The sequence below is a fragment of the Squalius cephalus genome (genome assembly GCF_949319135.1).
Source record: "Squalius cephalus genome assembly, chromosome: 1".
Lineage (NCBI taxonomy): Eukaryota > Metazoa > Chordata > Actinopteri > Cypriniformes > Leuciscidae > Squalius > Squalius cephalus.
Window position 1 is genome coordinate 19,744,051 of NC_137122.1, and position 20,617 is coordinate 19,764,667.

Sequence of the window (20,617 nt, forward strand, 5' to 3'; positions counted from 1 at the left end):
TCTTTCATCCACATAAGCCAAAAATACATTTTCTGGCTTTTCTCAGTCTAGAAAACTCCAAATTCAAAAATTTCTTCACATTTCTTCTACTTAAATGACCTATTTTAAATACACATTCATCTTCCCAGAGGTGAAGTATCCCTTTAAGGATGTAGTTTTCCTCAACGTCAATGCTCCACTCTCCATCCCAGTAGGCGGCGGAAAAGGCCCCAAAGTTGGTTTGTCAAAAACGTCAAAGAAGAAGAAAAATCAAATTACAAAGTTTCAACTGCGCAGTTTGTGCATCATGGCGTCCTCAAGTGACACACCAAAGACACAAGGTAACGTTCTGTCTTTATTTAAAGGTTATTTTATCATAATAATTATACTGAGAATAATGTGTGCTTATCTGTTTAGGGCACACAAGTGTCTTTCTTTAGCACAGAGCCTTCGTACGGTTTTACTTTCGATTTGCACCGCGCGCATTGTATAGTGTTTACATCTGATTAATTACAGGCTACATTAATTATTACGTTATGCATGCAAACAAATATATTCAGTAACTTTATGTAAGACATAACTGATGATCGCAGCACTTTAACGCACTTAAAACAAAAGAACGAAACATGGAAAAATGTGTTTGAATGGCAAAATGCACGCAGTGGAAATAGGCCTACTCTAAAAAAGAAAATTCAAGTTAATCAACTTCAAATCTGGTGTTTTCCCTCCTGATTAACTTTAAACTAGAGTTAGTGTGTAGTGACCAAGTAGGCTAGTATTGTGTTGGGAGAATTCATACTCTCATAATTGACTTCGCTAAACCACTTTTCACACAGCGGTTAGCTTTCTATTAGCACTAGTTAAGTTACTTGAGCGAACATAAAACATTAAACACTATACGACTTAAAGACAGGCGTTTTATTTTGTAGTGTTTGAGTGGAAATGTATATTTAAATGTATTTATTTTATACAGGTACATACGGTATAAATAAACTGGTAAAACAGTATAAAAATAACTATAAATACAAGTATTTTTTTAGTTACATATTATTGCTGGCTGCATAAAAATAAAATACATTTTTTAATCAACATTACATAGGTATTTGTACATCACATTCTTAACCTGTTATGAAGTTCCTTAATCCATCTAGCAACACTAAACTTGGTTAAATATTTAGCTTTTTTTCATTTTTTTTTCATTTTATTGTTTATTTTTACAGGGACAATGCACAATTAAAAGTAATTGCACCAGAATTAGCTAATAGCTAGTTTACATCTGCTGTCCCTGGGCAGGTAAACAAATAAAATAACATACATTACATATAGGCTACACCACATAAAACATCACAATACATAGACTACAGGTCCAGGAATATAAAATTTAAAACAAATAATGTACAGTCACGCAGTCATTAGTGGTTGCAGATCTGTTGTGATAGTAACCAGTACTTAAGCTTATTTTTAAAAATTGAGAAGCTATTGAGGCTTCGAATGTTTGTAGGTAATGAATTCCACAACCCCACTACTCTAACTGAAAAAGCTTTTTGCCCAAAGGCTGATTTTCTGTACTGCGGTACCAAATCTCCCCTGGCCGATGCTCTAGTCCTACCTGCACTTCCGTTATGGGTCACGCATCCCTGAAGAGGGGGTGGAGCAAGATTATGAATAATTTTATACATCAGGCACACATCAGCATAAAATACAAAATTATAAAAACTTAAAAAATTTAACCTTTTCAAAATAGTACAGTGATGGTAGTCCCTTGGTTTTTTATCTAACACTTTCATGATTTGTTTATGAAGGGAGTACACGGGCTTAAGTGTAGTTGCATCTGCTTGTGACCAAGTTGTTATACAATACGACAAGTGAGGGAGAATCAGAGTATGTACTAAAAGAAGTGCAGCTGATTCAGAGAGCTGGTGCCTGATGTTTTTAAAATTATTCAAATTGAATTTAACATTATTTATAACCCTTTTTACTTGCTTTTTAAAAGACAGGTGTTGGTCTATGATTATTCCTAAATATTTAACATGTGTCACAAATTTGATTGCTTCACCATTAAATATGATATCTGGATTCACAGAGTTTTGTTTTCGTGCAGTGAAATACGTGCATACAGTTTTACTTACATTTAGAGACAAACAAGACTCATTCAACCAATTTGAGACTTTCACCATTGCAGATGACAATTTGTTTGCAGCTAGCTCTTTAGTTCTTGCATGAGTAAAAAGCACAGTATCATCTGCATACATTATGACATTTACACCTGGACATACTTGAGGTAAATCAAGCTTAAATGCAACATAAGTATCTTTGGATAAAAGTGTCTGTCAATGCATAAATAATAATTTAATGTGATAAGTGAATCAAACAGAAATATAGTTGTTTTATTTAACATACACATATTGTTAGTTATAGTGGAAGGAATATGGAATGGATTACTTAATGGGACATATTTTTCAAATCTTGTTGAATAAATTATTTAAGAAGCTGATTATAAGCTATTTTCTGCTTTTTGATATGATATGATATGATCCAAGTGAACTACAGCCTTTAAAAGGACTTAAAATACAAATATAGGTAACACTTTACAATAAGGCTCATTAGTTAACAACCTTAGTTAACATATACTAAGAAAGAACAATACTTTAACAGCATTTATTGATCTTAGTTAATATTAACTTCAACATTTACTAATACATTATTAAAATCAAAGGTTGTATTTGTTAAAGGGACACTTCACCCATTTGCATTAAGCTTTGTACTGTTAGAAAACCAGTCATATATTATAATGGTCGTGGATTTTTCCTTTATTTTTCCCTGAGATGGGAGAAATAAGGATTTAAGTGTTCGCTGAGGAAGCACGCAGATACTGTGGTAACAAAGCAGTTCTATCGAACAGTATATTTCAAATTTAACACTAAGTATTATGTGTGGTGTGCAGGGCGTGTTTGAACCCAAAATTGTCAGATGTAGGCTAGATGAAATTGCGTGGCAGATATAGTGTTGTAGCCGCGTCTGTTCGATTGGTAAAATGTGATAAGGCTACTCAGTTTTGTGGTAACGTTTGCCATGTTCTTCATGTACTGGTCTTTTGACAGCTTCGGCTGAAGTTGTCCTTGTGTTAATTGTCGTGTAAAAACTTCAGTATGACCTGGCATAAACATTTTTGTTATTGTGTCTAATGTGATTGGCTAAACTGATTTTATTTCAGGTGCGGGTCGGGGGACTGAACATCCCGGTACCATGCAATAGTTCACCATTTCAATATAAGTAGTAACAAGGAATGATTCAATAATGAGTTCGCCAAACAACCATTTTTTTTTTTTTATGTGAAATGAATTTCAAACTCAAGCGGTAGCTAGCGCTTTCTCTGATAGGCGGATTTCTCATAGGCACGTATACTTTTGAGAATCCTACGTTTAGCTGATCTTGATAAATGATCATTGTCACTCATGTAAACACAACAGTTTTTCTTCCGCAATCACACGTCTGCGCTTTGTTTCCCGGCTGACCGAAAATAAACGCGACACTCGCGCCCCCCGGAAATCCGATAAAATTCAACCAATCAGATGACGACTTCGACATTCCTGAAGTGTTTCCAGTTAAGTGTACCATATGCATCAGACGTTTAGCCAACGTTCCGTGGGCGTGACGTTTGCTTAGACTAACGTTAATGTACTGTGTGAACTAACATCAACAAACAACGAACAGCTGTATTTGTATTTGACATTAACAAAGATTAATAAATACAAATGTATTGCTCATTGTTAGTTCTTGTAACACATTAACTAATGTTAACTAATGAACTTTATTGTAAAGTGTTACCCAAATATATAATAACAAGCAAAACTTATTTGTTCAAATAAAGTATCAAAGTAAGTAATCATATGGGTTTTATTGAACAACGCTGTTGTTAAATACACAATGTAAAATAAATTATATTAATTAACTAATATAAAAATAACTTGCATTACGTATTGTAACAAATGCCTGCAGAGAGCGCCAACAGCCTGGTTACACTACAGCATGATCAAATCCTTGTTTAATATTGGCCAAACAACATTTAATTCAAATGTCCACTTAATCTGTAATATTTGGTCACTTCTGTACGATAGAAATCCAACAGTCCTGAACATGAACATGTGCACATCAAAACATGCATACTCGGTGCAAGAGTAAAACATATGTATTGGCGTACATTTACAAACGAGTTACGTTACAAATCTTGGCGCACACTGATTTCCCAGATGAACGTTGTAAGCAACCCAAACCCTCAGCATGCAGGTTTGAGAAACCCTGTGTTTCTCAAACAGTGCAACTATGAAACACAAACCGCGCCCGACGTTTTGCGTTACCAAATGCTCATTATTGGAAAACTAAACAAGCAGCACAGAGACTGAGTTTGTGAGGAGCAGCGTTTACTGTGAACGGAGCTGAGGTCATTTTAACATTTAGCCTATCATGCTTGTAAATAAAAGCTTCTCTGTGAAAAACAAAACAAAACAAAAAAAAGCACATTTATTTAACTGAATCACAGTCATTGTCATTTCACTATAGCACTATGCTATATTATGTTGTTAAATGGTTTTGAATATATCGCATAGCCATAGAAAACGGTCTAATAATGCAGTTCATGGATTCTCGTCGTGTAATAGGACACTTCCGGTATTTTGCCGGTTACTCGACACGGGTAAATTGCAATCGAGGATTTTTTAAAATCGAATAGGCTATTCGACTTTAATCAAGGAATAGTTACTGCCCTAAGTATAATTAACTACTATGTATTGCACCTCTATACTTGAATATGTACATAACATTTTTTTTGTATTTTATATCTTCAAAATAAAAAAATACTTCAAATAGGATATTTTAATCAAACATTCTAAATAAAAGTTTCCACATCCTCCCAAAAAAGTCTTACATTTCCCAAGACAAGTTTGATATAAAAACAAAAACATGATTGAAGTTGGACAATATTATCTACTACAAAACTGAAATCTAGTATTAACTGAATGTCTACTCATTTTTGTAGGTAGATGGGGAAGCACTGAATTAATTCCTCCAAAATGTAAGTATAAACTTATATACACAAAAAATATTCACAAAATATGCATTTGTTTGCTTTATGACTTTGACATAATATACTTTACTGTCAATTAATCTGTTTGTAATCAGCAATCTGTTAACTTTGTAATGACATGATCTTATCCTCTCTCTCTTGTTCAGTTTCCATGAGAAGGATGGTGTTGGTGGGAATGACTGGAGCAGGGAAAAGCTCTTCTGGAAACACAATCCTTGGCAGAGAAGCCTTCAGAGCTGCCAGAAGTGGTTCATCCGTTACTAAAGAGTGTGGGAAACAGACTGAAGAAGTTGCTGGAAGAGAAATCGCAGTGGTAGATACTCCCGGTATGTTTGACACTGATGATATAGAGGAGGAGTTTCTGAAACAGAAGATCTGTAAGTGTATAAACATGACGGCACCGGGACCTCACGCCATCATCCTGGTCATTAAACTGGATTCGTTCTCTGAGGAGGAGAAAATGTCAGTGGAGAAGATCAGAGTCATATTTGGAGAAGAAGCAGATAAACACACACTCATCCTCTTCACACACGGTGATGAACTGACCGGCAATATTGAGGAACACATCGATGAAGCCGGTAAAGATCTCAGAGAAATCCTGAGTCGCTGTGGAGGAAGATATCATGTGTTCAACAATAAAGACGTGGATGATCGTAATCAGGTTGTGGAGCTGCTGGAGAAGATAGATGCCATGGTCACTGATAATGGAGGAGGATATTACACCAATGACTCTTACCGGGATGTGGAGTACATGCTGAAAAATAAAGAAGAGGAACTGAAGAAGCTGTACGAGAAGAGACTACAAGAGAAAGAGAAGGACCTGAAAGCCGAATTTGCTGAAGAGAAGCAGAAACTGGATGCTAGATTGAATGAGTTCAAACGTTATTATGAAGCAAAGCTCAGAGAGGTCAGACTGGAGGCACAAACGACTCCTACTCATGAGAATATACTGAAAAAGATCCTTACCAAGTTAAAATGCCCCAAAGTCAAATTTTAATCCCATTCCAGTTATATTTTCAGGTTTATATTAAGGCTAATGCAGAGTGTACAGTATTACTTGTACATAAACATTTGTACTATAAATCTGATTAAATTGACATGTCTTGGGGGCGCTAGTGAGCAGACTATTGAATAGCTGGTGTTTTTGGTGAGCTCCGTTGAAATATGTATGAAAATACTTTAAAGTGTTTTTTGATTTTGGGTGGAGCCTAATCAAAATATAGAGTGACCTCACTGCTCACTGCTAGTAAGGACGTTTAACAGAGGTAATAGGGCCTGATCGTTCTCCTGATAAAGTTTAAATGTATGTAACTATTATTATTATTATTAGTAGTAGTAGTTAGCCTGGCAAGTTAGCCTGGCAAGCCAGACCTACATCAAGATGTTAGGTCTGGAAACTCACCATAGACACGGCTCAATCCGAGGGGCGGGATAAACGGCTGTCTTTCAAATTCCCTCTGCACGCAATAGGACAGCGCTCCAACCAACCAGAGCGTTTTCCCAACAGCGGAGCTTAGTTGATAGATTCAACTTTTGCCATATCTGGCCGGCAAAACGACGAACACATCTTCCTTTTTTTAAGAATGACTTAAGTGCCGTTCTTTGCTCTTTTCTCAAAGAAAAACTTAACTCCAAGTCCTCCAGAGTCACGGACAAAGCCGATTCGAAAGACCGTTGTTCTCCATCAGCAGCCGTCATTCTTTGTTTTCAAGTGGCAGCCGTCGAAACTCTGTCGTCATATGTTAAGCCCGTCCCCGCCTACTCTATACACGACGTGATTGGCCTGACCCAATTTAGGTTTTTGCAGCTAGAAGGTCTATTGAGAGTTGCTAGACTATGGTCTATAGAATATAGTCCTACAAAGCTATTATTGCCAGAGCATGTGATCAGAGCAGGTCATTTTACCATTGTTGCCCAGCATGACTATACCAGCTCAGCAAACAGAAGTCTACTACACAGAAATTTCACGTTATTTGAGCGGACTTTGCTTTTCCAGTGCGTGATCGGTACATGATTGGAGCGTTTGGGCCGTTAACGACAGAGCAGACCGCGCAGCGCAAACACAGAGTGGAACATTGAGCGGAGAGAGCAGCGCGCCGACACACACACACACACACACACACATGGAACGGAGAGCGTGGCTCACACACAAGGCGGAAAAAAAACCCGCTCGTGAAACCTGATCGCAGAACACCGATGGGCGGCATATATTCGGTTTAAATATTTTCGGCCTTTTTTCTCTTTCGGCCAAAAACCGAAAATGCCATTCGACGGCCGAAAATTCGGTGCATCCAGCTTCAAACCAACTGGTGTGGTATTTGAATTCAGCTTTGCTAATTGTACACAGCATCTTTGTTTTGTCAAAACTAAAATTAAATTTAAATGCAACCAAATTAAATTTAAATTAAACTAAATTAAATTTAAATGCAAACATTCCTCCTAAAACATCCTTGTACTTCTCCATCATGACAGGGTGACTTGGTTTGGCACACTTGCAATAGCTGCCGCAACAGAAAGTCATTAAAACGAGGCAAAAAAAAAGTGCTGCGTTAATTGGGTTTTTTTTTTAATGCGTTAAACATCTCAAATTAAGCGCAAAGAGTAACGCGTTAAATCCCCCAGCTCTATAGTTTTTTTTCCCTTTAAAAAAGTCACTCTCACCTCATTTAGTATACGTGGATCTATGAATATTTAAATGAGCCCCGCCTCCACTCACTCACAGCAGCTCAGAGATCCACTCGTTGATGATCACACGTTGATCTGATTGGTTACAAGGTAGTTTGTGACATCAGAAACATGCATTAATATAACATTTATTTGCAATGTTTATTTACCAGAAACATTGTCAGAGCTTTATAAAGGGCTACGTGTTATTAATATCAAGACTCATTATCAAGTAGCCTAACATTTATAAGGTGGAACATGAAATCTTTAAATCACCCACTTAAACGCAGAAAAGTGCTATCCCATTTAAATCAGCTGAAAGTTGATAGTTGTTTAGTCCTAATTATCTCATTAACTTCAACTTCAGTGGTATTTAACTCTGTAGTGTGCACACATATAAACACTGAGCAGTGTTAATTTAACATTGGTGTTTTGCTGTGTACTATTACATAAATCTTACACGTTTCAAATATGACTGAGAAATATGAATCACATTGTTTATTAATTTGTATGTTAAAACTATTTAATCTAAATGGATGGGAATTATATATATATATATATATATATATATATATATATATATATATATATATATATATATATATATATATATATGCACACCATTACATTATATGCATAAAATATATGCACATGTTTTTTTTTAAAGTGTATGTCAGAAACCTTTCGAATTTCAACAAAAATATCTTCATTTGTGTTCCAAAGATGTGCGAAGGTCTTACAGGTTTGGAATGACATGAGAGAGAGTAATTAAATCCCAAGAGTAATGGATCCCAAGTTAATGATGTGATATGACCAACATATGTTATTGCCCTCTGTTAACACACACTATGTTTACCATTACTGTTGTTAATATTTTTTTTGTATGTGCGTGTTTAAGAAAATGTACATTTATTTTACTTATTATTAGTAGTATTATTTTTATATGCACTTATGTGATTTGTACATATTACCAAAATTATAATTAATTAAAACACTGACAATTATTTTGAATTATGTGAGAATAAAAGATTTAGTTACAGATTCCGTAACAGCATAACATTCCATAACAGTGGGAATCACAAATCAATTTAATGTACTCTGAAACATATATTACAGTTGACATTTACATTAGACATGCAGCATCTTATTTCTGGAATGACAACAAATATCGCTGGTAAGTATGAAATAATCTGGATCCGTTATTTTCCTGAAATACTTGATTAGGTGATTCTTTAAATGTTGGTTTGATACATAGCTGATTGTCAGTTAAAATGGATCAAATTCCTCATATATCCCCAAAAAAGTCCTATTTTTTTCTTTTAAAATGTGATTTAAATTCACCCTTCTCTGATGTTGTAAATTTTGTTTTATTGATGGGTAAATATCGTATTCATACACGAAATTTGATCAATGTAAAAAAAAAATTTTGTGTATCAAGTGTCTTACATTGTTACTTTTTCCGTGTCTTATGTACATTCTGCCGAAAAAAAAGTTTGAAATAAAACTCTTATTTAGTTTTCACCATAAATATTTGTTTACATGTCTCTTTTTTAGGAACTGCTACTGCTCACACAAGAATAAGGGGGAAATGCACTGAGATCTAATTGATTTGGACTCATAGGTAAAGAGAGAGTGTGGACAAATTAGCAAAACATTAAAAAAAACGCTGATTTTATATACTTATGATATTTTATACAATTCAAATTAATAAAAGTCACTGGTGCTGGTGCACCCCTATTGGTGCTGTGAGGAATAGGGGAGGGAATAGAAAATAGTTAAAATAATAGTTTTGACAGAATAGGACAGTAACTTGAATTGTGTACAGTAACAGGAATACTGAATTTGCGTGCGAATGAGTGGACGGAGGAGCTGAACACGCAGCGCCGGATGAAACCCTATGAAGCCTCTGTGCGGGTAAATAAATAAGGGGAATTTATGTCGGCTGAGAGGTTATAGTATAGGGAGTGTCAATGGTCCATTTCCAAGATAGGTGGCGGTAATGCACATATTTGTCTGCGATCCTCCGTAAAAAGCAAGCAAGAAGGAGAAAAGTAATCCGGAAGATGGCAGCACTGAAATCCCATGGAAATCCCCAATCCCCGTGAAGAAGAAGAAACTGCACTTCGCCATTTTCCCTGGAAATGAAATGCTGGTTACTATTCGTCGCGCACTTCAGAACTGAAACTATTCTCGAAGTAACTTTTTTCTGTTAGGTAAGTTTAAAAAATGACTTTAAAACTAACTCTGATGTTAACTTGTGTAGATCACTGTGAAGTCAGCACATTTGCTGTATTTTTTTGGCGCATTGTTGTTAACTAAAGGAGCGGTATCGTTCAGTTTTAAGACCGAATCACTCTTTCCCTTTCCTTCTCGTTCTCCTACATGTGGAGATGTATGATCACATTAGTGTCCTCTCTTTCTCTCTCTGCGTGGACAGTTTCGAAACATAGTCATAATTCTGCTAATATTTTCGAGGAAGACTTTGGGGCGCTTATTTTATAATGAGTAGCAAGCATGCTAGATCGCTGAGAAAATCGGACAAAGATGGTCAGAGAGAAACAGCTAATAAACACACAGGGCGGACTGGGATATGGGTCTAATTTCAGGCCTCGAAATCTCACACTCATCCAGGCCATCCCATACACCCAAGGCCACAACAAATTTTGAAACAACCATCTAAATCCTTAGGGTGGGACATGCAGAATAATTAAATGTTCTCTCCTGAACTGCAACTTTACTTCCATATTACTTTAATTCATTCTCTTCCTTTTCTATGATAATATAGCCTACCTGTACTGTCATGTACAGTTTTAGCAATGTCTCCACCTTGTTGCAAACAACCAGCTCATTATAACTTGTTTGTACATAATATACTTAAGTTAAATTTAAAGTATGCATTACGACTTTGTGTTATTGTAAATCTTAAAAATGAAATGAATACTCGAAATTTAACAAACTAGGCTATATTTTCTAAATGGCCTAAATGTCCAAATAAGAGTGATAATAACTGCATCATAAAGATATCTTTATATAAAAATACTAATACTGAACATGTTCTGGCATTATCATGAGTTATGTTTTTAAAAATGTGACTTGTTCATCGCAATTTCAAAAGAGAGGTTTAAAGGTGCCATAGAATGCATTGATAAAAATATTTAGACATAGAAGGTATGTAGCTTAGGTAAGGGCAAAACTTCTACAGATATGGTTTTCCATTTACCACCCTACCATTTGTCCCTAGAATGAAATGTGCTGTTATTACCTTATTTGGAAGTATAATGAAGAATAATGTTCAGCTTTGCTCTGATTGGCTGTTTGACTGGTTTGAATGCAAGAGCTGTGATGTACAGGGTGGGCCATTTATATGGATACACCGTAATAACATGGGAATGGTTGGTGATATTAAAGTTCTGTTTGTGGCACATTAGTATATGTGATGGTCACCACCCATCTTGAGGAGTTTGTTTTTCCAGCATCTTGAGTGTGCCACAAACAGGACTTTAATATCACCAACCATTCCCATGTTATTACGGTGTATCCATATCAATGGCCCACCCGGTACTCTGAAATACAAACTTGCAAAATAATATACTTCAGTTCTCAAAAAAAACCAAAAAAAAACATTTGAACAAATTGTATAGATGCATTGTCAAATGACAATTGTTTCAACTTAGGTGGAGGTGGTCACGTTAGCTAGAAGGATCGAGTGGGCTATCTGTTAGCAACCAAACTAACCTAGTTAGCTCATGAGTTGTGTTGATGGAAAAATAGGACAAATTATAATACTACCTGACCAAAGGGATTGACATAGATGTATCTACAGTTCTATTTTGTAGATTTATGGTACAACACAGACAGAAATAATATTCATCTCGGTGTAAATAGGTTGTCATACTAACTATTAACTTCTATGCTAACGTTGCAACACAGGGTAAATTATCATTAATGTTGCAGGGCTCAATGCTGAGGATTTTTTATACTGACCCCAAAACATAAAAGTAATAAATAAATGAAATAAAATAGGGCTAGTAATTGTTTTAGTTGTTTTTGATCCATGTAACCTTAACGAAGAAGGTTCTGTCACCAAAAACTACTATCCCAACTCGTACATTTTAAATATTGTTAAAGACAGTCAGCAATAAAATTAAAACCAATTGCAAAATGTAGGCTAGCTATATTATGTGCATAAATGGGTTAAAATCACGTTACATTCTAATATTACAATCTAAAAACAAAAATAATGATTTTATTTTTAAATTCACTAAACTAAAACTAAATGCAAACAAAAGCACAGACTAATAACCTACATCTGATTTGGGTCTATCCATTACAATAGTCACTTTACAGTTAGCCTACTGCTATCAATAAATGTCACATTTATTGTTCAACAAAAAAAACATTTAAGCAAAATGTATATTTTCTATTCTGTTTTTCACGCATGCGCACAGAAGCACGTATTCATGGAAATCTGTTAAGTTTAGCAGAGAGTCACTCCTGACTGCAAAATGGTAGGCTAATATTTGCACTAGTTTCTAGCATTTACAGATGAAGAATATACTTGTGAAATGAATTGTGACATACGCACAAGCCTGGAACATTAGGCTACATTTATATCCATGATCTGCCATTTTCGCTATTGTCCTTGCTTGCTTCTTCACAACACCTGCAGAACTTCGGATGATTCGGCTGTGCAGGTTCACGTTAATATGCGTGGCCTAGAACATGGGCTGGTATACAAATATTAATGATCCCAACTGTTACGTCACAGTCAGTGTTATGTTGGGATTCACCCATTTTTCACCTTTAAGGGTAAAAACAACAATCAGCAGGCCAATGGTGTCCTCTGCAGGCATTTGTTATAATTGACCTTTCGCAAAGTTTAGTTTAGTTACTGTTGCTATGTCCGACTCTCACGCCACATCATGTTGTCATGCAGTGAAAAATACATCGAGTAGCAAAGAGGACACTGACAGACAGGACAGATCAGGTTACTTTTGATATGAAACAAAGTCTCAACTTTCAAATTTGGTCATTTTTTTTTTAAGCAAATTTGAACAATTTTGTGTCTCTTTAATGTGTCGTGACAGATCACTGTAGAGCCTCAGTTAAAGCGAGCCTTGTGAACCGATCGTCTCTTTCTTCTAGTTCATTTACAGCATCAAAAAAACATGAATTAATATCAGAAGAAATGTTGTTTCAACCACGGAAACACATCAGTACACACCGTTTTTCTAGTTCAAATCCACCAACGTTAATCTATTAACTCTCCTGATGGCTTTGTCAGATAAAATGGTGGATTATGATTGGTCAGATTGCCTGTCAATCAAACTCCCTGCGAAGGGTCAATTGTGGGAATTGTGAGAACGTTTTGGTCATTATAAAAATAATGATGGAATCAGATACAGTGAAGCACCAAGAAAAGACAGATCAACGCATCGAGTTAGATCAACGATTTGAAACAGAAGCATTCTCATGTAGGCTATTAAAGGAAATGTCTGAGATTTTTGGTAAATGTCTGTTCATTTTTGTCTTGCAGCACTTTTTAGCTTTACGCCACATCTTGAAAATGGCAGAATGGATTGAAGGTCTGAATTCTGAAGGAAGGACTGGAGGTCTGAATTTGGTGTTACTGGGAAAAATAGGAGCTGGGAAGAGTGCATCAGGAAACACAATACTGGGACGAGAAGCTTTTGAAGCAAAGAAAAGTTTCTCTTCTGTCACACAAGATGTTGCTGTTGAATCTGGGTGGGTCTGTGGACGATGGGTCACTGTTTATGACACGCCAGAATTATTCAACACAAAGCTCAGTGAACAGGAGATTCAGCAGATGATAAATGAAAAGGTTCTTCAGAAGTGTGAATCTGGTCCCTGTGTGTTTCTGCTGGTCATCAAAGCTGACAGATTCACTAGAAAAGAGAAAGAAACTGTGGAGAAGATTGAGGAGATGTTAGGAAAAGAGCGCTTGAAGAAAACCTGGATTCTCTTCACCAGAGGAGATCAACTGGAGGATGAAAAGAAGTCAATAGATGAATTCGTCAATGAGACTAAAGCACTGAAGAGACTCGTTCAGAAATATGACCAGAGATACCATGTGTTCAACAACAAGCCAAAGGGACAAGTTCAAGAGCTGCTTACAAAAATAGATTCAACATATCCTGACACAATAGGTGAGTGAGTCGCTATTATACAAAATATTATGAATATTTTGACAAATTGTGAAAGTCTGCTCTCACCGACTGTCTTTAGAGATTCAAACGCAGCGTCACAGCGAGAAAGTTACAGAAAGAGAGAGAGAGAGAGATAGAGATCTCTGTATTATAATGTCCTACTCATTACAGTTTTTGGGGTATTATAATATTTTCTCCTGCATGACATAAATGTTCTGCACACTTTTTTCGACAAAAGCTTGAGTTAAAGCTATAATAGGTGTGACTAGAATAAAACATTTATGTTATGTATTGTGTCTGGAAAAAGTTTAAATGTTGGACTGTAACAGCTGAATCTGTCCAACCACAGTGAGTAAATTCAATTTGTTTTATATCTTTTAATACAGAAAAAGCAAAACCGAAGCGGACACTAGTGGAGAGTCTAGAATGCCCTCCTGTCCCTCCTAGGACGCCTCGGATTATGAAGCCGAAGTCACCACATCTTCGGAGTATGACGGCGATGCCTGAGATTTGTGACGGTAGTGTTAAAATACTCCATCATCTCACTGACACAATGTAGTCATTTTCATTCATAGTCAGTAGTTTATTAATATATTAATAAAATAAATTCTAAAGGGATATGGTGATGGGAAAATATGAGATTAGAGAAAAAAATATATTTCAATGCTTTTCAAAAGCTTTTAAAGCTTTTGCATTCTCTTGCAATTATATAGTTGTGTAATTATACTGTATGTGTTTTGCAGGCATCCGAGAGCCACTATCAATATGTGCAGTATTGGAAGTAATTTTTGAATGTGTGCTTGCTTTTCACTTTTGCTTTCACTTTTGAAATCGCGATCACGCATACTACTCGGAATAATGACTCGCAAGCCTAACAAAGTCTGATCCCTGCATTTCACCATTGTGTTCTTGAATAAGGAATAGATGAACTTAGGGCTGATATATTGCTTTAGATTCAATATTGTGATGTGTGCATCTTTGATAGTCACATTGCAGCATGTGTGATGTCAAGTATAGGGTTCGTAGATCAGGTTCGTAATGCATGTGTTTCGTGGATCATTTGCACATTTTTAAGTCCTATCAGTTTAAACATTAAAGCCAGCTTAAAGCATTCAAGCGCAAGAAGATGCGAAAGAGAACTGGATCTCGCACCCCGTTTGCTGTGCAGAGATCCTCGCAGACAGAACATGAATAAATTCAGTTCTCGTCTTTTTGTGCTTGAACGGACACATACATGCAAAAGTGTAAATTCCAGTCTCGGAAAGTATCCTCGTAAAATCAGTCGGCTATGTCTTAAAGGTTGACATATGATGCTATTTTCAAAGATCATTATTTTGTGTACTGGGTGTACTAGAACATGTTTTATTGTTCAGAAACTATATTTATTGCAGCTCATCTATGCCCTGAATTTTTAAGATGAGTAGATTTCTACAAAGCCCCTTCCTCTGAAAAGCGTTGGTTGCTCTGATTGGCCAGCTGACACAGTGCGTTGTGATTGGCCGAACACCTCAAGCGTGTGTCGTAAATGTCATACCCTTACCATAATAACAAGCTTTATCTTCCAAAGCAATAATAAAGACAATTAATAATGTCGTCGTCAGTTTTATCGTATAGGTTTGAGTCAGAGTTGGATTCTGAAAATGCAGATGACCAAGCGGATCGATCGGATACTCGTATGTTCAACTGAACGTAGGGCTGTCACGGTGAAGTATTTTCTGATGCGGTAATTTTGAGTGGTAATTTTATCGCCATTTATTTATTTATTTTTATTTTTTATTTATTTGTTGCTACAGTGAGGAAAATAAGTATTTGAACACCCTGCTATTTTGCAAGTTCTCCCACTTGGAAATCATGGAGGGGTCTGAAATTGTCATCGTAGGTGCATGTCCACTGTGAGAGACAATCTAAAAAAAAAAAAAATCCAGAAATCACAATGTATGATTTTTTTACTATTTATTTGTATGATACAGCTGCAAATAAGTATTTGAACACCTGTCTATCAGCTATAATACTGACCCTCAAAGACCTGTTAGTCTGCCTTTAAAATGTCCACCTCCACTCCATTTATTATTCTAAATTAGATGCACCTGTTTGAGGCCGTTAGCTGCATAAAGACACCTGTCCACCTCATACAATCAGTAAGAATCCAACTACTAACATGGCCAAGACCAAAGAGCTGTCCAAAGACACTAGAGACAAAATTGTACACCTCCACAAGGCTGGAAAGGGCTACGGGGAAAATGCCAAGCAGCTTGGTGAAAAAAGGTCCACTGTTGGATAGGGGTGCAACGGATCAAAAAACTCACGGTTCGGATCGTTTCTCGGATCAGAGTCACGGATCGGATCATTTTTCGGATCAGCAAAAAAAACTTTTTTTTTGTTTATTAACACTTTTAAATTATTAAATTAAAATATATAAAATCAACTTAAAGTGCACAAGGCATAATATCTTCTTTTTAACATAATTAATGAAAAACAACTTAAAGTGCAACATAAAAAGGCATATCTCCTTCCTTTAAACATGGACCAATGCTTGATGTGTTTCCACTGTCATATAGGGCTGTCAAAATTGCTCAAAAATGACGTTCGAATATTCCCTCTAAAAAAACACATATATTCGAACATCTGGTTGCGCATTTTGTCATTAACGCATTGTCAATAACAGGACACATTAATACAAAGAGACATAACTACTTGTATAGGTAGTTTATTTAAGTTTTAACATATTTGACAACGTATTACCTACACAAAAACAAGTAAATCAACTAATGGCCAAGACCGCAGACTTCACTCTCGCTCACGCACTCGCACTCGCAGGCACTCTTTCTCTCTCTCGCCCGCCCTCACCCTCGTGCTGCGTTCACACACCAAACGCGAATAGAGCGTCTGGCGCGAGTGATTTCAATGTTAAGTCAATGTAAATACGCGTTTACGCGCGTCTGGAGGTCTTGCGGCGCGAATGAGGTGTCACGCTCGCTGCGGTTCATAACGGTTTAAATGAACAACAAATATAAGCAAATGTTGAGTGCATTTTTTTCCCCCATAAATCAATCCGCGGATCACGTGTGTGCCGAACCGAAGATATTGATCCGAACGGATCACGGATCAATGATGATCCGTTGCACCACTACTGTTGGAGCAATCATTAGAAAATGGAAGAAGCTAAACATGACTGTCAATCTCCCTCGGACTGGGGCTCCATGCAAGATCTCACCTCGTGGGGTCTCAATGATCCTAAGAAAGGTGAGAAATCAGCCCAGAACTACACGGGAGGAGCTGGTCAATGACCTGAAAAGAGCTGGGACCACCGTTTCCAAGGTTACTGTTGGTAATACACTAAGACGTCATGGTTTGAAATCATGCATGGCACGGAAGGTTCCCCTGCTTAAACCAGCACATGTCAAGGCCCGTCTTAAGTTTGCCAATGACCATTTGGATGATCCAGAGGAGTCATGGGAGAAAGTCATGTGGTCAGATGAGACCAAAATAGAACTTTTTGGTCATAATTCCACAAAACGTGTTTGGAGGAAGAAGAATGATGAGTACCATCCCAAGAACACCATCCCTACTGTGAAGCATGGGGGTGGTAGCATCATGCTTTGGGGGTGTTTTTCTGCACATGGGACAGGGCGACTGCACTGTATTAAGGAGAGGATGACCGGGGCCATGTATTGCGAGATTTTGGGGAACAACGTCCTTCCCTCAGTTAGAGCATTGAAGATGGGTCGAGGCTGGGTCTTCCAACATGACAATGACCCGAAGCACACAGCCAGGATAACCAAGGAGTGGCTCTGTAAGAAGCATATCAAGGTTCTGGCGTGGCCTAGCCAGTCTCCAGACCTAAACCCAAAAGAGAAGCTTTGGAGGGAGCTCAAACTCTGTGTTTCTCAGCGACAGCCCAGAAACCTGATCTGATCTAGAGAAGATCTGTGTGGAGGAGTGGGCCAAAATCCCTCCTGCAGTGTGTGCAAACCTGGTGAAAAACTACAGGAAACGTTTGACCTCTGTAATTGCAAACAAAGGCTACTGTACCAAATATTAACATTGATTTTCTCAGGTGTTCAAATACTTATTTGCAGCTGTATCATACAAATAAATAGTTAAAAAATCATACATTGTGATCTCTGGATTTTTTTTTTTAGATTATGTCTCTCACAGTGGACATGCACCTACGATGACAATTTCAGACCCCTCCAGGATTTCTAAGTGGGAGAACTTGCAAAATAGCAGGGTGTTCAAATACTTACTTTCCTCACTGTATATAAATAAGTGTTACGATGTGGTCAGCAGGCACAAAAACGAGTACATTTTCAGTAACCAATGTAACAAACTAAACAGTGTCTCTGCACATTGAAAGGCTGTCACTCAGCACGCAGCATTGTTACAGCAACAGACTGTCTTTGAGCGAGGCATCAAAGCGTTCATTTTGTTTGCCGCGGCTTCCTCGCGCTGTGGAATGCTGACCACTGACGCCATTCATGGTAAATACCCTTAAACGTTAAAAGGATGACACAACAAATATTTCGCTTTCCTTGGACACGGCAATCTTTTAACAAATATATATGATTAGATTTAAAAGACAGATGCAGGAAATCGCACGCGCTCGATCTCTCTCATTCACTGTCTGTTTAGGCTTAAGTGCAAAGCCACGAAGCCTCTGTACAAATCACCATGATAAAAACAGTCTTGTTATCATAATTAACTTATTTAACATTCAATACGTTCAGAAATATGATCAGAGATACCATGTGTTGAACAACAAGCCAAAGGGACAAGTTCAAGAGCTGCTTACAAAAATAGATTCAACATACCCTGACACAGTGAGTTGCTATTATACAAAATATTATGAATATTTAGACAAATTGTGAAAGTCTGCTCTCACTGACTGTCTTTAGAGATTCAAACGCAGCGTCACAGCGAGAAAGTTACAGAGAGAGAGAGAGAGAGAGAGAGAGAGAGAGAGAGAGAGAGAGAGAGATCGAGAGAGAGATCTCTGTATTATAATGTCCTACTCATTACAGTTTTTGGGGTATTATAATTTTTTCTCCTGCATGACATAAATGTTCTGCACACTTTTTTCGACAAAAGCTTGAGTTAAAGCTATAATAGGTGTGACTAGAATAAAACATTTATGTTATGTATTGTGTCTGGAAAAAGTTTAAATGTTGGACTGTAACAGCTGAATCTGTCCAACCACAGTGAGTAAATTCAATTTGTTTTATATCTTTTAATACAGAAAAAGCAAAACCGAAGCGGACACTAGTGGAGAGTCTAGAATGCCCTCCTCCTGTCCCTCCTAGGACGCCTCGGATTATGAAGCCGAAGTCACCACATCTTCGGAGTATGACGGCGATGCCTGAGATTTGTGACGGTAGTGTTAAAATACTCCATCATCTCACTGACACAATGTAGTCATTTTCATTCATAGTCAGTAGTTTATTAATATATTCATAAAATAAATTCTAAAGGGATATGGTGGTGGGAAAATATGAGATTGGAGAAAAAAATATATTTCAATGCTTTTTAAATGCTTTCAAAGCTTTTGCATTCTCTTGCAATTATATAGTTGTGTAATTATACTGTATGTGTTTTGCAGGCATCCGAGAGCCACTATCAATATGTGCAGTATTGGAAGTAATTTTTGAATGTGTGCTTGCTTTTCACTTTTGCTTTCACTTTTGAAATCGCGATCACGCATACTACTCGGAATAATGACTCGCAAGCCTAACAAAGTCTGATCCCTGCATTTCACCATTGTGTTCTTGAATAAGGAATAGATGAACTTAGGGCTGATATATTGCTTTAGATTCAATATCGTGATGTGTGCATCTTTGATAGTCACATTGCAGCATGTGTGATGTCAAGTATAGGGTTCGTAGATCAGGTTCGTAATGCGTGTGTTTCGTGGATCATTTGCACATTTTTAAGTCCTATCAGTTTAAACATTAAAGCCAGCTTAAAGCATTCAAGCACAAGAAGATGCGAAAGAGAACTGGATCTCGCACCCCGTTTGCTGTGCAGAGATCCTCGCAGACAGAACATGAATAAATTCAGTTCTCGTCTTTTTGTGCTTGAACGGACACATACATGCAAAAGTGTAAATTCCAGTCTCGGAAAGTATCCTCGTAAAATCAGTCGGCTATGTCTTAAAGGTTGACATATGATGCTATTTTCAAAGATCATTATTTTGTGTACTGGGTGTACTAGAACATGTTTTATTGTTCAGAAACTATATTTATTGCAGCTCATCTATGCCCTGAATTTTTAAGATGAGTAGATTTCTACAAAGCCCCTTCCTCTGAAAAGCGTTGGTTGCTCTGATTGGCCAGCTGACACAGTGCGTTGTGATTGGCCGAACACCTCAAGCGTGTGTCGTAAATGTCACACCCTTACCATAATAACAAGCTTTATCTTCCAAAGCAATAATAAAGACAATTAATAATGTCGTCAGTTTTATCGTATAGGTTTGAGTCAGAGTTGGATTCTGAAAATGCAGATGACCAAGCGGATCGATCGGATCCTCGTATGTTCAACTGAACGTAGGGCTGTCACGGTGAAGTATTTTCTGATGCGGTAATTTTGAGTGGCTCAATAGCGCGGTTTGCCGTATTATCGCCATTTATTTATTTATTTTTATTTTTTATTTATTTGTTGCTATATAAATAAGTGTTACGATGTGGTCAGCAGGCACAAAAACGAGTACATTTTCAGTAACCAATGTAAC

At 37.0% G+C, this 20,617-nt stretch overlaps 3 protein-coding genes across 5 annotated transcripts in view; all 3 read left to right on the forward strand.

Moving 5' to 3' along the window:
- Window positions 1-201: 201 nt before the first annotated feature.
- LOC307164701 (GTPase IMAP family member 9-like) overlaps window positions 202-20,617 on the forward strand; it is a 138,121-nt gene continuing 117,705 nt past the window's right edge. The window contains exons 1-3 of one of the 3 annotated variants that reach the window (XR_013822318.1): window positions 202-320; window positions 5,015-5,050; window positions 5,209-6,782. Coding sequence is in view for 1 of the 3 variants with exons in the window: in XM_079881758.1 (XP_079737884.1) it covers window positions 287-320; window positions 5,015-5,050; window positions 5,209-6,059 (921 nt within the window). In the remaining 2 variants the exon portion in view is untranslated. Of the gene's footprint in view, window positions 321-1,197; window positions 1,273-5,014; window positions 5,051-5,208; window positions 8,203-20,617 lie in introns of those variants that run through there. The other 2 variants (XM_079881758.1, XR_013822319.1) reach the window with 2 other exon arrangements.
- LOC307164715 (GTPase IMAP family member 3-like) lies at window positions 9,759-20,611 on the forward strand. Its single transcript, XM_079881777.1, has 4 exons — window positions 9,759-9,939; window positions 13,263-13,893; window positions 14,280-14,411; window positions 19,130-20,611. Exons 2-4 carry the CDS (start codon window positions 13,293-13,295, stop codon window positions 19,303-19,305), a joined length of 909 nt encoding a protein of 302 aa, XP_079737903.1. The 5' UTR covers window positions 9,759-9,939; window positions 13,263-13,292; the 3' UTR covers window positions 19,306-20,611.
- LOC307171222 (GTPase IMAP family member 9-like) overlaps window positions 20,335-20,617 on the forward strand; it is a gene marked incomplete at its 5' end in the record, with an annotated part of 4,342 nt that continues 4,059 nt past the window's right edge. Inside the window, one exon of the mRNA XM_079892716.1 lies at window positions 20,335-20,416. Within this exon, the coding sequence (XP_079748842.1) occupies window positions 20,335-20,416 (82 nt within the window). The remainder of the gene's footprint in view (window positions 20,417-20,617) is intronic.

Coding starts and splice junctions, on each gene's coding strand:
- LOC307164715 (XM_079881777.1), top strand. CDS start 13,293: ATGGCAGAATGGATTGAAGGTCTGAATTCTGAAGGAAGGACTGGAGGT. Junction 13,894..14,279: donor AACATATCCTGACACAATAG/GTGAGTGAGTCG, acceptor CTTTTAATACAG/AAAAAGCAAAACCGAAGCGG. Junction 14,412..19,129: donor GATGCCTGAGATTTGTGACG/GTAGTGTTAAAA, acceptor CTTTTAATACAG/AAAAAGCAAAACCGAAGCGG.